The sequence below is a fragment of the Pinus tabuliformis genome, chromosome 9, assembly GCF_031772625.1.
Source record: "Pinus tabuliformis cultivar Carrire ecotype Pingquan chromosome 9, CPIR1, whole genome shotgun sequence".
Classification (NCBI taxonomy): domain Eukaryota; kingdom Viridiplantae; phylum Streptophyta; class Pinopsida; order Pinales; family Pinaceae; genus Pinus; species Pinus tabuliformis.
In genome coordinates, this window is record NC_142307.1 from 1,801,933,486 (window position 1) to 1,801,948,431 (window position 14,946).

The 14,946-nt window shown below is 36.5% G+C and overlaps 1 protein-coding gene and 1 long non-coding RNA gene across 2 annotated transcripts; both read left to right on the plus strand.

Annotated features, from left to right (window-relative positions):
- The first annotated feature begins 11,537 nt into the window (after positions 1-11,537).
- On the plus strand, positions 11,538-12,293 carry LOC149155965 (uncharacterized). The gene is made up of 3 exons (XR_016263115.1): positions 11,538-11,663; positions 12,025-12,105; positions 12,265-12,293. It is a non-coding gene; the product is annotated as an uncharacterized LOC149155965 (long non-coding RNA).
- Positions 12,294-12,333: 40 nt separating this feature from the next.
- LOC149155966 (sugar transporter ERD6-like 6) lies at positions 12,334-14,146 on the plus strand. The gene is made up of 7 exons (XM_089441455.1): positions 12,334-12,345; positions 12,900-12,946; positions 13,064-13,126; positions 13,243-13,302; positions 13,503-13,565; positions 13,657-13,716; positions 13,849-14,146. Exons 3-7 carry the CDS (start codon positions 13,070-13,072, stop codon positions 14,086-14,088), a joined length of 480 nt encoding a protein of 159 aa, XP_089297581.1. The 5' UTR covers positions 12,334-12,345; positions 12,900-12,946; positions 13,064-13,069; the 3' UTR covers positions 14,089-14,146.
- The last annotated feature ends 800 nt before the right edge of the window (positions 14,147-14,946 follow it).

A 14,946-nucleotide genomic window follows, 5' to 3' on the forward strand; every position in this document is an offset into this window, starting at 1 on the left:
AGCTCCTAGCATTGGGATGATTTCATTATTGAAGAATCCACTCCTATTTTTTATTATTATGTGTTTAAAATGCAACACGAAAATCCTAATTTGATTTTTTCCATGAATTAAATTAGGAATAAAATTGTAATTCCACGTCTAATAACAACTTGTATTAGTTAACTAAGTTAATTTGACTTAGTTGGCTCAGTTAATTCGAGTTTAGGGTCTAACTTGAGTCATGTAGAATGCCTCCTACATTATAGGAGCCCTGGTTGAGTTTATTTTGAGTTGTAATTAATTAATTCAGTCTAACTGAGTTAAAGTTAGTTAAACTAGTTCCAAATATTGGAGGAACTAGTGGGAGGTCTAGTAGTGTGGTGTTGCCTGCAGTGATCAATCAGTAAATTGATGATTCACTCATAAATAACTCATGCATGTCATATCTGAGAGTTACCTAGTTGAGATTGGAGTTCACGGACAATGTAATATCAATTGTATAATCATCCGAATTGTACAGGTGGTGCATGCAGTCAGAGGAAGGCCTATGAGTATTGCGCAATTCCAAATGAGGAATTTCACTAATTAATAGGGGCTAATTCCCAAGGAAACAACACAAGGAAATAGGGACTTGGGAAAACAGAAAATTGGTTAAGTATTGGCCTTGGCTTGTCTAGGAAGCTATGAGACGGATAGAGATAATGCAGAGGTTGCTTGGGCTTGAGAAAAGCATTGTCATATTCTCATATTTTCTGACTAATGAAATATACAGATAGTAGGGGTTTTTAGATGTGGCTTTCGCCAAGAAATCATTGTGTAATGTGTTGATTGAATTCTTCCTCTTGTATGCTTCATGATTTCGTGATTATTTAATTATTTCCATTGATGAGTAGAGTAGATTCAATTCTATTGTTTTAGTAAATTGCAATTAGCAATTTGAATATATAAGGAATTTCTACATGGTATCAGAGCATAAATCACTCTAGAAGAGGAGAACATGATTTTGTCTTTCGCAAGTGAAATTGAATTTTCAGTATCATACTTTAGAGCTAGCAGGATGTTGTTCTACAGATTGAGACTTAAATATGCCCTTGAGGGTAGTTTGAACTATATTGCTTGGAAGGAAAGGATGGAGGCAGTATTGGAAGACAACGAGCTTAAGGAATTCATAGACAAAGATATTCCTAAGCCTCCAACAACCGATGCTCAAGATCTGCAAGAGTGGAGAAAATGTGTTGTAAAGGTGAGAAGGATTATCCTAGAAGGATTTTGAGATCATATTGTCTCGAACCTCCACTGTAAGGAGACTCCATATGCAATGTGGAAAGCCTTGACAAAACTATTTCAAAACATCAGTGACCACAGGAAGCTGGCACTGAAGGACAAGCTCAGAAAAATCAAGATGGAGAAGGGCGACACAATACCAAAGTACTTGACCAAGTTCACCCAATGTCAGGATGAGCTTGGAAGTGTCAGTGTTATAGTTGCTGAAGACGATCTAGTCAACCTATCACTTCTAGGCCTTCCCAAGAGCTGGCACAGCTACCAAGAATCAATAAATGGGAGGGAGAAGCTATGAGAGTGGGAGCGTTTGCATCCAAATTGGTGTAAGAAGAGATTTGGCGGAACACCAGAGATGGATCCTCATCTGGGTATGATGATGAGGAGAATTGTGCCTTAGCTGGAAAGGTAAAGAAATGGAAAGGGAAGTCATCCCATTCAAAATTAGATTCCAGTCAGGGTGGTAAGAAGAAGGACATGTCGAAGATTAAATGTTTTCACTGTCACAAGCTAGGACATTATGCCACAAAGTGTCTGCACAAGAAGGCCGACAAGAAGCTCTCAGGAGGAGCGGAAGTTGAAGCTCTTGCTTCACAATTTGAGCCGGATTTCATCCTCATCACTTCCATGGTGACATCAATGATGGGTAGTGTGTGGTATCTGTGTACTGGAGCCTCATTCCATATGACCGGAAACAAAGAATTCTTCAGCGACTTGGAGGACAAGGACCTTCAAATGCACATCGAAATGGGAGATGATGGAAGGTAAAGGGTGGCTGACATCAATACTGTTACTTTTTAGAGGGAGTCTAGTTCTCCTCTCACATTAAAAGATGTCATGTATGTTCTGGGTTTGAAGAAGAATTTGGTTTCAGTTGCCATGTTAGAGGACTGTGGCTATAATGTGATATTTAACAAAGGAAAGGCTTTCCTTTGTCACATAGCCTGAAAACAAGTGAAGCAGATCGAGGTTAGGGTGAATAACCTCTACAAATTGGATGTATAATATTGTGTTGCTTTGAGCACAAAAGCATAGAAGGTGCAAAGCCAAGACATTGATGAGTTGTGGCATAGAAGATTACATCACTTGCATCATGAAGCTTTGAAGATCATGCATCAAATTTCTACAAGACTTCCCATGGGTACACTAGAGCAGAGAGACACATGCAAAGGGTGTACATCAGAGAAATACACCAAATATACCTTTCATGATAAGGACATTTGAGTGAAAGCTATCCTTGAAAGATTTCACTCAGATGTCTGTGGATCGTTCTCAATAGCCTCCACGGCAAAGCACATGTACTATGTAATATTTGTAGATGATTTTTCTTGTAAGTGTTGGATTTTCTTCATGCAAAAGAAAGACCAGACGTTCACTAAATTTTGTGAATTTAAAGCACTTGTTGAGAAAGGCACTGGTAGGAAAGTTAAAACTCTTAAGAGTGATAATGATGGAGAATATGTGTTGAATGAATTCAAGAACTTCTGTGCATCATAAGGCATTCGACGGGAGTTAATAACACCCCATAACCCATAGCAGAATGGGGTGGCTAAAAGGAAGAATGTAAGTATTGTGGGAGTTTCATGGGTGATGTTACATGATCAGGGCCTACCATTGAACTTGTGGGCTGAAGCATGCAACACAAATGTATATGTGTAGAACAGGAGTGCTCATCAGATTCTCAGGATGAGTACACCAGAAGAAAAATTTTCAAGTAAGAAACTAGATGTGGCACACTTCAGGATATTTGGTTCATCAGTTTATTGTCATGTTATCAAGGATGCACAGAAAAAGATAGAGCCAACAACTGATTTGGGCATCTTTGTGGGGTACAATGATACACTACACTACTATCGAGTGTAACTTCCATCTCATAGGATGACAATGGTTTGTAGAGATGTGAAGTTCGATGAAGAGAAGGCCATGACATTTTCCCTTGAGAGGGAGCTTCAGTTGCATGGAGATGAGGATATTTTATCTCTAAAGGAAGAACCTCGGGATGATGTGGAGTAGCCACATGCAGAGGAGCAGAGAGTGGAAGCACCCATCATGCAAAGACGTCCAAAGATGGGAGGAAGCACACCATAAAGGCTGACAGATTAATGCATGATGCTAGAGAGAATGTGGGAGCACCTACATCACAACACAAGCTGAGAAGGTCACCAGATCGGTAAAATGGATACATGGCTCTCATGAGCAAGAGTGTAGAGATTGAGCCATCCTCATTTGAGGAAGCAGTGTAGAAACTAGTACGGGTTGATTCCATGGTTGAGGAGTGTGAATCCATTATCAGAAACATTGTTTGGGAAGTGGTCCCAAGACCAACAAACAAGTTAGTGGTGAGTTCCATATGGCTTTACAAGGTAAAGCAAGCAATAGATGGGAGTGTGGAGAAACATAAGGCCGTATTTTTGGCCAGAGGGTTCTCTCAGGTGTTGGGAATTGATTACAAGGAGACCTTCGCTCTAGTAGCAAGGTACTCTTTAATCAGATCTATTATAACAATTTCAACGCATATGGGATGGAAGATATAACAGATGGATGTGAAGACAACATTCCTCAATGTTGTGATTGAGGAAGAGGTGTACATTGAGCAAGCAGAAGGATTTGATACTTTCAACAGAGAGTCACATGTGTGCAGACTCAAGTGAGCACTATATGGATTGAAACAAGCACCATGTGCTTGGTACACCAAGATTGACAACTATTTCACTAGGTTGGGCTTCACCAAAGTGAGGTAGATGCGAATATTTACCATATTGTGGTTGGAGGTAAATTGTTGATTATAGTATTATATGTTGAAGATTTAATTCTAATAGGTGATGAGAAGCTAGTAAAATATTGCAAAGAGGATCTTATAAGAGAATTCAAGATGAAATACCTGGGGCTCATGCATTATTTCCTTGGTATGGAAGTATGGCAAGGAGATGAAGAATTATTTGTCTCTCAAGGAAAGTATGCCAATGAGATAGTGAAGAATTTCTACATGGAGAGTAGCAAACCCCTTGAGACTCCTCTAGCAAGAAATCAGAGGAAGGAAGATGCTACTTCATGTGAAGTAGTGGAGGCTACTTGATCAGGAAGCTTGTGGGTTCAATTATGTATTTGGTGAAAACACGACTGTACATATGTTTTGCAGTTAACCAGCTTAGTTAATCAATGGTTAAGCTAACCAAACTCTATTAGAAGGTAGCTAAACATGTGTTGAGATACCTCAGAGGAACCATTCAATTTGGTCTTTGGTACATATAGACAGAGGGAATGAAGCTTCAAGGCTTCACAGATGTAGATTGGGTAGGGAGTCCATCGAAAATGAAGAGCACATCAGGGGGAATCTTTGGTATTGGGTCAACAACTGTTTCTTGGCACACCAAGAAGCATATATTAGTTGCACTCAGTTCGGCAGAAGTAGAGTACATGGATGCTAGTCAAGCAGCTTGTGAGGCTATCTGGACGAGCAAGATCCTTGTTATTTTATTTGGTTTGCAGATGGATGCTACAGTGATTTACTGTGACAATCAAATTTGTATCAAACTCTCTTGAGAATCCAATTTTTCATGATCGGTCCAAGCATATTGACATTCGGTATCACCATCTACGAGATTGTGTGCAAAGGAGAATCATGTTGCTGGAGTACATTCCTACAAAAGAACAAGATGCAAATATTTTGACAAAGGCATTGTTAAGATGAAAATTCGAGTTTCATAGAGGTGGGATTGGGGTAGTAGACAATCCCTTTCTTGTTGAGAGGGAGTGTTGAAAATGCAACAAGAAAATCCTAATTTAATTTTGTCCTTGAATTAAATTAGGAATAAAATTGTAATTCCACATCTAATGACAACTTGCATTAGTTAACTAAGTTAATTTGGCTTAGTCGGCTCAGTTAATTCAAGTTGAGGTTTTAACTTGAGTCATGTAAAGTGTCTCCTACATTCTAGGAGCCATGGTTGAGTTTATTTTTAGTTGTAATTAATTAATTTAGTTTAACTAAGCTAAAGCTAGTAAAACTAGTTCCAACTATTGGAGGAACTAGTGGGAGGTCTAGTAGTGTGGTGTTTCCTGTAGAGATCAACTAGTAAGTTGATGATTCACTCATAAATAACTCTTACATGTTAGATCTAAGAGTTACCCAGCTGAGATTGGAGTTCAGGGACAATGTAATATCAATTGTATAATAATCTAAATTGTACAGGTGGTGCTTGCAGTCCTTGGAAGGCTTGTGAGGATTGCGCAATTCCAATTGAGGAATTTCCCTAATTAATAGGGGCTGATTCCCAAGGAAACAACACAAGGAAATAGGGACTTGAGCAAGCATAAAATTGGTTAAGTATTGGCCTGGGCTTGTCTAGGAAGCTATGAGACATATAGAGATAGTGTAGAGGTAACTCAGGCTTGAGCAAAGCATTGTAATCTTCTCATATTTTATGACTAATCAAATATACAAATAGAAGGGGTTTTTAGCTATGGCTTTCCCTAGGAAATAATTGTGTATTGTGTTGATTGAGTTCTTTCTCGTGCATGCTTCGTGATTTCACGATCATTTAATTGTTTCCGTTGATGAGTAGAGTAGATTCAAGTCTATTGTTTAAGTAAATTACAATTAGCAGTTTGAATCTACAAGAAATTTCTACATTATGATGATGAAGTTTCTTTTTTTGATCTTGAGCCCAGAATTCTTTCATTTCCACAAGTAGATGTTGGTAATCATTTTAATCTCATTATTTCAGTTGACACTGTGGAAAAGAAATTTTTATGAACAAATTCGAATTGTCTTGTAACATTAGTTGTAATATTAGTGTAAAAAATCATGTAATTGCACTTTCTTCTTGATTCATTTCTAATTTTTATTCAACTCTTAGATTATATCCTTTTTTATAGTTTTTATTCAGGCACTAGTCACTCATTAAGCGCATTAATGGTCAAACATGAAAATCAATTTCAAGGCATTAATCATGAATATCAAAACCTTTTAATTTGTCACTTTTATTTGATGTTCATCATATACCAATTCATGCCTTCTTTTCAAATGAATTTTCCACGAAATCGAACACTTGAGAGTGCATTATTACAATCTGGCCAACACTCTAATCTATGTCAATTTTTTCTGAAAGATTTACCAAATCTCCATTTGCACTTCATTAATTCTTTTGAAAATTGTTTGGAAGCTCTAATTCAACATAAATTTTTTAATAGATTACGTCATGTACATAATATTTACTCACAACTTCAGGCCAAAATATTTAACAATAAATTATTTCAACATGGCCTATCACCATATCCTCTTTTGTATCTTCTCCAGTCATTGGTAGACATACACCCTGCTTTTTATGATCGAATAGGGACATGGATGGAGAACTTTCAAAATAGGAACTTTATAAATAAATATTCTTCGCTGAATTTATTAGAGATAAGTAATACGTTGTAGGCTAAAATTTTTCTTTAATAATTTAGTAGTGATCTTATTCAATGTTACTAACTTTTGACATTTTCATTTATCCAGGAATAAAATTAATGGGATGGTTACATTGGAAGTATGATTACACCTAGTTGTAGTCTTGTTTTTAGAATAGATTAGGAATAAGATTAATTTAGTTATATTATTATTATTTTTTTCTTTCAATTATGCAGATTTTGAATAAGCAAGTAATGAGCCCAAGTATTTCGCTTGTTGTTCATTTCATTTCCTGGTAAAGAGTGGCTTAGAGCATATTTAGCATGTAATATCTTCAAATCATACACACTTGTGATGCGCCAGATCATCTTTCTTTGCAAAATTTTCATCATATTATTGAAATTTCCATTAAAATAGAAAATCATGAATGGTGAAATTCCAAACAATCGTTACATCTAGGCACATTTGATAATTCCAATTTTCCTATTCACAAGCATTTCTTAAGATGTTTTTTACTACTCTCGTCCCTCAATGTAAACATGAAGTGGATGCAATTTGAAAACTCATTACTTAACGTTTAAATTAAAAAGTAGATGATTTTGAACATATTCAAATTTTGAGGGAAAATGCATGGGAGAAGGTGAAGATATATAAGGTAAAATTGTATTCAAATTCTTCGAGGTATGATCAAAATAAAATTATGTTCATATTCATACATTGCTATTTTTATTTCAGCTATGATTTCCTCATTTAGTGATTCTCTTTCTCATTTTTGTTATTCTTCTTTTTGTATGTCTTCATTGGCTTTATTGAAGAAGAATAAAGCGAGAAGCTAGATTTTTCAAGTCACAAACATGTTATTCTATAATGAAATGCTTGCCTTCTTCTCCTTCTGATTTGTCGTGGGTTGTTTGCTTCCTACATTTTAAAGTCACTAACATACTCCTATGTTTTATGAAGTCCCCATTTGTTAAGGCTATGCTAAATTTACTATTTCATCCGATACCCTTTTTTTAACAAATCCTGGGATGACTAATTATCCATTCTACATGGTGTGTGCATATGGGTATTTCTTGTTGTGCTTTCATTAAGAAATCATTCTTTTTTTTCCATATGAGCCGAAGCCATCTCAACTTGGCTATCTTTAGAGCACATCCTTCACTTTATAAGGCAATGTGTATAGGTGGTCCCCTTTCCATCACTTCATTCCTAAGAATTTTTCACATTAGCCTGGCTACCTGGGAACTCGTAACTTTCTTTTAACTCCAATTTCTTTGAGATTTCGGGCACTCGATCTTTAGGTTAATGTTTACGCCGTAAGGCGTTCCCATATGAAATGAACTACCCAAACTGATTACGTGTAAAAATATGTGCCATTCGATTTTGTTGTTAGACGATTAGGTAATTGTTAACCGTTGATCTGAATTGAACCATGCCAGTCGTGACGCTTGTCACTGGGTCGTTCAACATTCCACGATGTTTCGTCTCTCTGGCTCACTCTGTATCGGAATATGCAAGGAAAATTATAGGAAGACATCCATTCAAATCCTGTACCAGGGGTTGCCAATGGTCTGGGTAAATTGTTCTACTACCTCGGATTTTCTTTTCAATTGTAATGTCATGCGGATGGATGTTTACAGTCCTGGGGTTTTACATTCGCTTTGAAGATGACAGTGTGGAGTCTGCTAAATCTGCGAGGCAGTAGAATGTGAAGATGGTTTCGGTAAGAGATTTAGACTTTTCTGTTACTGTTTCGAGTATTGTCAAGTGCGATTTTTATCCGTATCAATGTGCTGCAGACACTGTGCTTCTCTGTCAAAGCCTTTGCACGGAATTTAGTAAAAGGTTACATGATACACGTGACGAGGACGAAGAATAAGGACGTGCAATGTACTGATTGGTGAATGGTATATTCATTTTTTTTAAGGTATGCTACTTACTGGTTCTGCGCGCTCTTCGACAGCCTCGAAAGGAGAAAACATTCTAATTCGATTTCTCAGTCTCCGAAGTTACATATTCTGAAGGCATGCTTGTTTTGCCCTTGCGATTTTATTTTGTATTTTGTGGCTGTATGGAGGGCAGAAGAGTCGTTAGAGATAAATTCTGTGTAGCCCATTGTGAATGGAGGTGAAGATATGAATTTGTTTTTCAATTTATAATATATTCAGATATGTTATTGTAATAAATTTGTACAGTGAATTTTCATCAAAACCCCTTTTCTTCAGTGCAGCTGTTCGAAATCGCAACAGCTTTACCTTTAGAGATGATGCTTTTATTTTCTTGGGCAGTTCTTGTTGGTTGATTTTGGAACAGGTGACGAGTACGGCTCGGCAATGAGAAAGATGAGACGGGAAGCTTTGGTTTCTGTGTTTTTTTTTTCTCTGTCTGATTTACCTTCGTATATGTCCATGTGATTTACCTTCCCATATGTCCATGCGAATCAATAGGACACCATGTTCTTTTTCAATTTTTTTTAGCTATGTTTAAATGGTTCAGTGAATTTGGAAATTAGATGACACGTGCGATGAGATAGGAAGAATTCGAATGTGCAATTTGATGGTTGGTTTCGTACGTTCTTGCGGCTCATTCATTCGTTGACGTATGCTGGTTACTGATTCTTCTTTTTATTCGTATACCCTTTTGCCGTTAAAAAAAACAGAAATCATTCAATAATTACGCCGTAAGAAGCCAAGGTCTGATCAAAATTTCTGTGGTTTACCATACCCCTGATGCCAAGGTGAAGGAGATGCTCAAGAAGCCAGAGTGTATTACTATCGAGAAGAAGAGCAAGGACCATGCAGAGATATTCAATAAAAGTAAGTTTTCCTTTTCCTATTTAATTTTCCTGCGTCCATCTGACCCCACAAACACTATGGGTGGAATTCTCAAACTTAATGCTTTGTTGCAGGAGGTAAGGTGATCAAGATTTATCGAAATTTTTTTCAATTGTAATGTCATGCGGATGGATGTTTACAGTCCTGGGGTTTTACATTCGCTTTGAAGATGACAGTGTGGAGTCTGCTAAATCTGCGAGGCAGTAGAATGTGAAGATAGTTTCGGTAAGAGATTTAGACTTTTCTGTTACTGTTTCGAGTATTGTCAAGTTTCTGAGCTCTGCTTCTATAACACGCTGCTTATGGATTTTTCTTGTTCCACATGATGGGATAAATTTCAGTCTATTAGAGTTTATTGTATCATGTACGCTCATTTCTTTTGCCATTAATTTTGTTTGCTTATTGTTTAGCTCATGTAATTTACCCGCAGATTAGCAAACATAAGCGGCATCAAGATAAAGATGCATCAATAGAGATTTGGGAGAAGCTAGATGCATACATGCGGGTTAGGAGGTCGGCCTCAATGCTTCTGCCAGCGGTTGCTCTAAACGTACGGTTCTGCATCAAACCTCATTTTCTCTTCAAAAATTACCATTTTTTACTTTTTGTGAGACCTTATGGTTTCCTTCTTTGTTGTTTTGACAGTTAGTGAAAATAGCACCTCTTCAGGTTTAGTTCTTTTCTTCTCCTCTTTACTAATAAAGTTTTTGTTTGTTCTCTTGGCATAAACATAGATATTTTTTATTTCCGATTTTGTTGTTAGGGGCTTGAATGAATCAGATGTGAGAGTTAGCTACAAAGACACTTGGATCGGAATCTGTTATATAATGTGATTTGTGGTTGTGGGCATGCAGGATCTGCTTCAGCTCCTAACGCTAACACTTCTTCTGCCAACAGTAAAAAGAGAGCAGTATCTTTGTAGACTATTTATGAGATATTGCATCTGCTGGCTCTCCTTCTGCTTGGACTGGCTACCCAAGTATACCAGTAGCAGTTTCAGAATATAATTTCTGCTATTTGGAAGGACTTAGGTGTTTACTTGGTTCAGTGAGTAGTAGAGCTGCAATTCCTTGTCTTACTTGGATATTCAGTGTTAGCAATAAAAGGTCAAGTTTTATCTTCATTTTATAAGTCAGATAGATGGCCTGGTTTTGGAATTGAATTATTGTGCTCTACACCTCATATTGTCCTATAGATGGCCTGGTTTTCCTAACATTCTCACGTTATGTTTTCCAATTTCAATAAAATATAAAAGAATCGCCTAGGATTTCATTTGTTTAGGTTTGATTTTGTAGGGACCTGTCTTGGTCCTATCAGAAAAGAATCTTTTAGGATTTCATTTGTTTAGGTTTGATTGTGTAGGGATCTGTTTTGGTCTTTATAATTAGATAGCTTTGGGAGAAATATTGGACAAATAATATTTATGATGTGTGTATAGATGTCTCTTAATTATAATTTATATCAGTCATTTAAGAAAATGAATGTAATAGTAGAAGAACGAAGATTGGGGATGTGGCCTTGTGTGAGGGAATGAAGGAAGAAAGAAAAAACCTCTTACCCTGCTCCTGGCTTTGATTTTGTAACTAAAGCAACTAGCTCTAAGTGCCCTCCTGCAATTGCTACCTCAGTGTTCGATGTGGAAAACACTTACCAGATCCTAGTAAGACAATAGATGTCACCTTGTGTGAGGAAAACAAGGAAGAAAGAAAGAACCTCTTATCCTCCTCTTGCCTTTGACCTTGTAACTCAATAAACTAGCTCTGAGTGCCCTGCTTCAACTGGTATGTGAGTGTTCGGTGAGGGAAACAAAAAATTCTCTTACGAGATCCCAGTAAGACAATAGCATAAGCAACTACTTTGGCAGATGGAGACTACAAAAGGATTGCGATCTAATTAATTAGTATTATGTATCAAAGAGCTAGCTTTGAAATTCCTTGTAGACCTGGTTCTATGTCAATCTCGATCTAATTAATTAGTATTATGTATCAAAGAGCTAGCTTTGAAGCACATGGATTAGGTAGTTTTCTATCCTATTATTATAATGTTGCAAATTCTTATCTAACATATTTTCATGCTGGGAGCAGGCTAAAATAGGCAAGGAATCAGATTTTGAATCTTCATTACGTGCTCTGCGTGGCCCCGATGCTGATGTTTCAGTTGAAGAATCTGAAATTAAGGTAGAGAGCCTTTGGTTCTTAAGCTTTGACATCCTTTTGTTTCTTTCTTGTAATAATAATCTGATTCTGTATTAATGCTCATTTGGGAATATTCTAATGCCATGGCCATTTGTTTCGTCTGGTCAGCAACTTTTCTGGGTTTTTGTGCCCTTGGTCAATCTTTAATATTACTAATAAAAATTTTACACTTGTCTTTTCAGTGCAATCCTAGAGAAGCCTTTCAGTTTTATACCTTTAGTTTGTCATTTTACCTCTTTTAAACTTACCACTGCATATCAAGCTTACATTGCAATAGGGGATTGGCAATTCATCTCTATAAGGGGGCTATGTTGCAACTAAAAAAAATAATGCTTTAATACAGATTGCAGTGAAGACAAACTATAAGCAAAGAGGTGTCAAAGCCTCTGACCTTCTTCAGAAAAGATATGCACTCCCTTTGACTGTAAGTTTTGGGTTCCCCCCTGGTAGTATAAAAGCAAAGCATGCTACATGCTTTTTTCTTTGTTTAACTACATAAGAACCTTGATAGTCTATTACTAAGAACAATGTGAATCAACAATTTGGGATTGCTTTTGACCATTTCAGACAATAATTTCTGCAGATTGGCATTGGTTTGCTTCTATTGCAGCAGTTGAGTGGAATTAATGGAATTATGCTATATAGCACATTTTCAAGTCTGCTGGTGAGTGCTCACTGATACTTGTATGAGCTTTATTGACCAATCAGTTAGATGAATGCCCCTATAACCTTTTATAGACCAATCATTTAGATGACCCTTATTTTACCTTTTCTAGTCCGATTATCAGGGAATTTTTTAGGGCCTAATATTTGCAAGTTGGATATAACTAAAAAAAATTAAAAAAATTCTAAAGGGGTTGCCAATGCAAACAGAAGATGTGCTCCAATCTATAGAATATAAAGTTAATATATTGGAGTAACCAATTTTTTTCATAAAACATATAATGATACCAAAATTCGAAATTTTCTTAACAATCTTAGCAAATTTCAGTGCTCTGAACTTTAAGATAACAGATTCGTTGAGATTTCTGCACATAGATATAGTACCTTTAAATTGCCGTTGCCAATGTATGGAAGTTGAGATGAATTTTTCAAAATGATGGTCTTGATAATAGTAGGGACTGTAGCTTTGTGATGTCTGTATTTATACACAAGAAATATGGAACATAAATATCCTCTTACAATGGGTATTGATTTCAACATTTGTCTATCTCACAGGAGTTTCATCAAGCAAAGTTGCAACTCTAGGACTCGGTGCTATTCAGGTGTTTGACTTGTTTAGTAATTTGTTGCTTGTATGGTTTCAAATATTAATTTTTCTGTTTCTCATCAAAGTTTTTAATGATAATCCTTTAGGTTCTATCCTGATGGCTGTTATACAGGTTGTCATGACTGCTTTCACTGCATGGTTGATGGACAAAGCTGGAAGACGTCTCCTCCTCATGGTAAGTTGCCTGCTGCTGCAAAGGATGTGTACTTTTATGGCCACCAAGAAATTTTGTGTATGAGTAACATGAATTCATTTGGAGAAACTTACAGTGAGATGGTTTAAATTCAACAGATCTCATCTGGGGGAATGGCTGTATGCCTTTTTCTTGTCGGTCTTGCATTCTTCTTGGAGGTAATATGTCCCAGTTATTTGTCATGCACTAGTCCTTGAGTTTTGTTCAGGGGAGACAAATTTAAAGGCGTGTTTTGAATATTGAGATCAAAGAGGAGAAGGAAGCTTAAGACTGAAATTTAATCGTTCTGAACCATGTGAAAGTAACATTGGAAATTGGAAGCTTAATATGACTTCTATTGTATCAATGTACCTTTCAGACTCATGTGTCAGGAGCTTCTGATGAAACAGGCTACAGTGTTTTGGCCTTAACTGGTGTTTTGGTAAGAGTCAAAATTAGTTTTATGTTAGCAACCAGTGGCATATTTCCTTTGTCCAAATTCCTTCAGAGCTGAAGGCCTTGGTTTATTGCAGGTTTACATAATTTCCTTCTCTCTTGGTATAGGAGCTATTCCATGGATTATAATGTCAGAGGTAATTTTTCCTCTGTAAGTTCAAGCTAAATGTGTATGCACAAATATCAGGTTGTGGTGTGTTACGAAACTCTCTCAGCACTAGGAATGTCTATTACGACTTGCAGCTAATTCTTTGGCTCCTTCACTGCAGATCCTTCCTGTTAATGTAAAGGGCGTTGGTGGTAGTATTGCAACTTTGACAAACTGGTTGACTTCTTTTTTAGTGACCATGACAATTAATTTACTTCTAGAATGGAGCTCTGCAGGTAAATTGATTGCTTTCAAAGCTGCTTTCATTGTTAAGATCTATTGCAGACTTTTGGTTTTATCTATCTCGTGTAATTATTTCAGGAAGTTGGTTGGATTAGAAACAAATATGAATCAAATGTAATGAGTATAAATGGTTAGCTAATCTTCCTTCTTTTATGAATGGGAAATTGGTGTTTAAAGCCAATATTTGAGAAAATTATGAATGCTATATTATGATAGAGATTATTGATGTTTTACTCAAAACTTTTGTTAATATTATGATTAATTTCTATACGTCTAGATATTTTTTTGTGAGGATTTATCAAAAGAGAAACAAAATTGTTTTATTTTATACCTGAAAACAATTATGCGCAACCCACTTGCAATTAGTTGACGATAAATTGGTAAGACCGTTGAAAAAGAATCCGCCCAAGGCAGAACATCACTGGTACGTAGTCACATGAAAGTATGTTTCAGCAGTAAAGTGATAAATTCCAGACGATTCGAAAATTGAATTTGCCACAGTAATTGATATCATTAACTAGGTTTAAGTCTAAAGACTGATACCTGCACGAGGCCCAGCTATAAGGTATGTTGGTCACACACCATGGCATTCGATAGAGTTTGCAAGTCTTTACATAGGGATTGAACAAAGATATTCATATATTGAATTCTCTTTGCATGCATTTTGATTCTTAGACCAATGAAAGGACACCATGTTCTTTTTCAATTTTTTTTAGCTATGTTTAAATGGTTCAGTGAATTTGGAAATTAGATGACACGTGCGAGATAGGAAGAATTCGAATGTGCAATTTGATGGTTGGTTTCATACGTTCTTGCGGCTCATTCATTCATTGAGGTATGCTGGTTACTGATTCTTCTTTTTATTCGTATACCCTTTTGCCGTTAAAAAAAACAGAAATCATTCAATAATTACGCCGTAAGAAGCCAAGGTCTGATCAAAATTTCTGTGGTTTACCATACCCCTGATGCCAAGGTG

Coding starts and splice junctions, on each gene's coding strand:
- LOC149155966 (XM_089441455.1), top strand. CDS start 13,070: ATGACTGCTTTCACTGCATGGTTGATGGACAAAGCTGGAAGACGTCTC. Junction 13,303..13,502: donor GTCTTGCATTCTTCTTGGAG/GTAATATGTCCC, acceptor TGTACCTTTCAG/ACTCATGTGTCAGGAGCTTC. Junction 13,566..13,656: donor TGGCCTTAACTGGTGTTTTG/GTAAGAGTCAAA, acceptor GGTTTATTGCAG/GTTTACATAATTTCCTTCTC.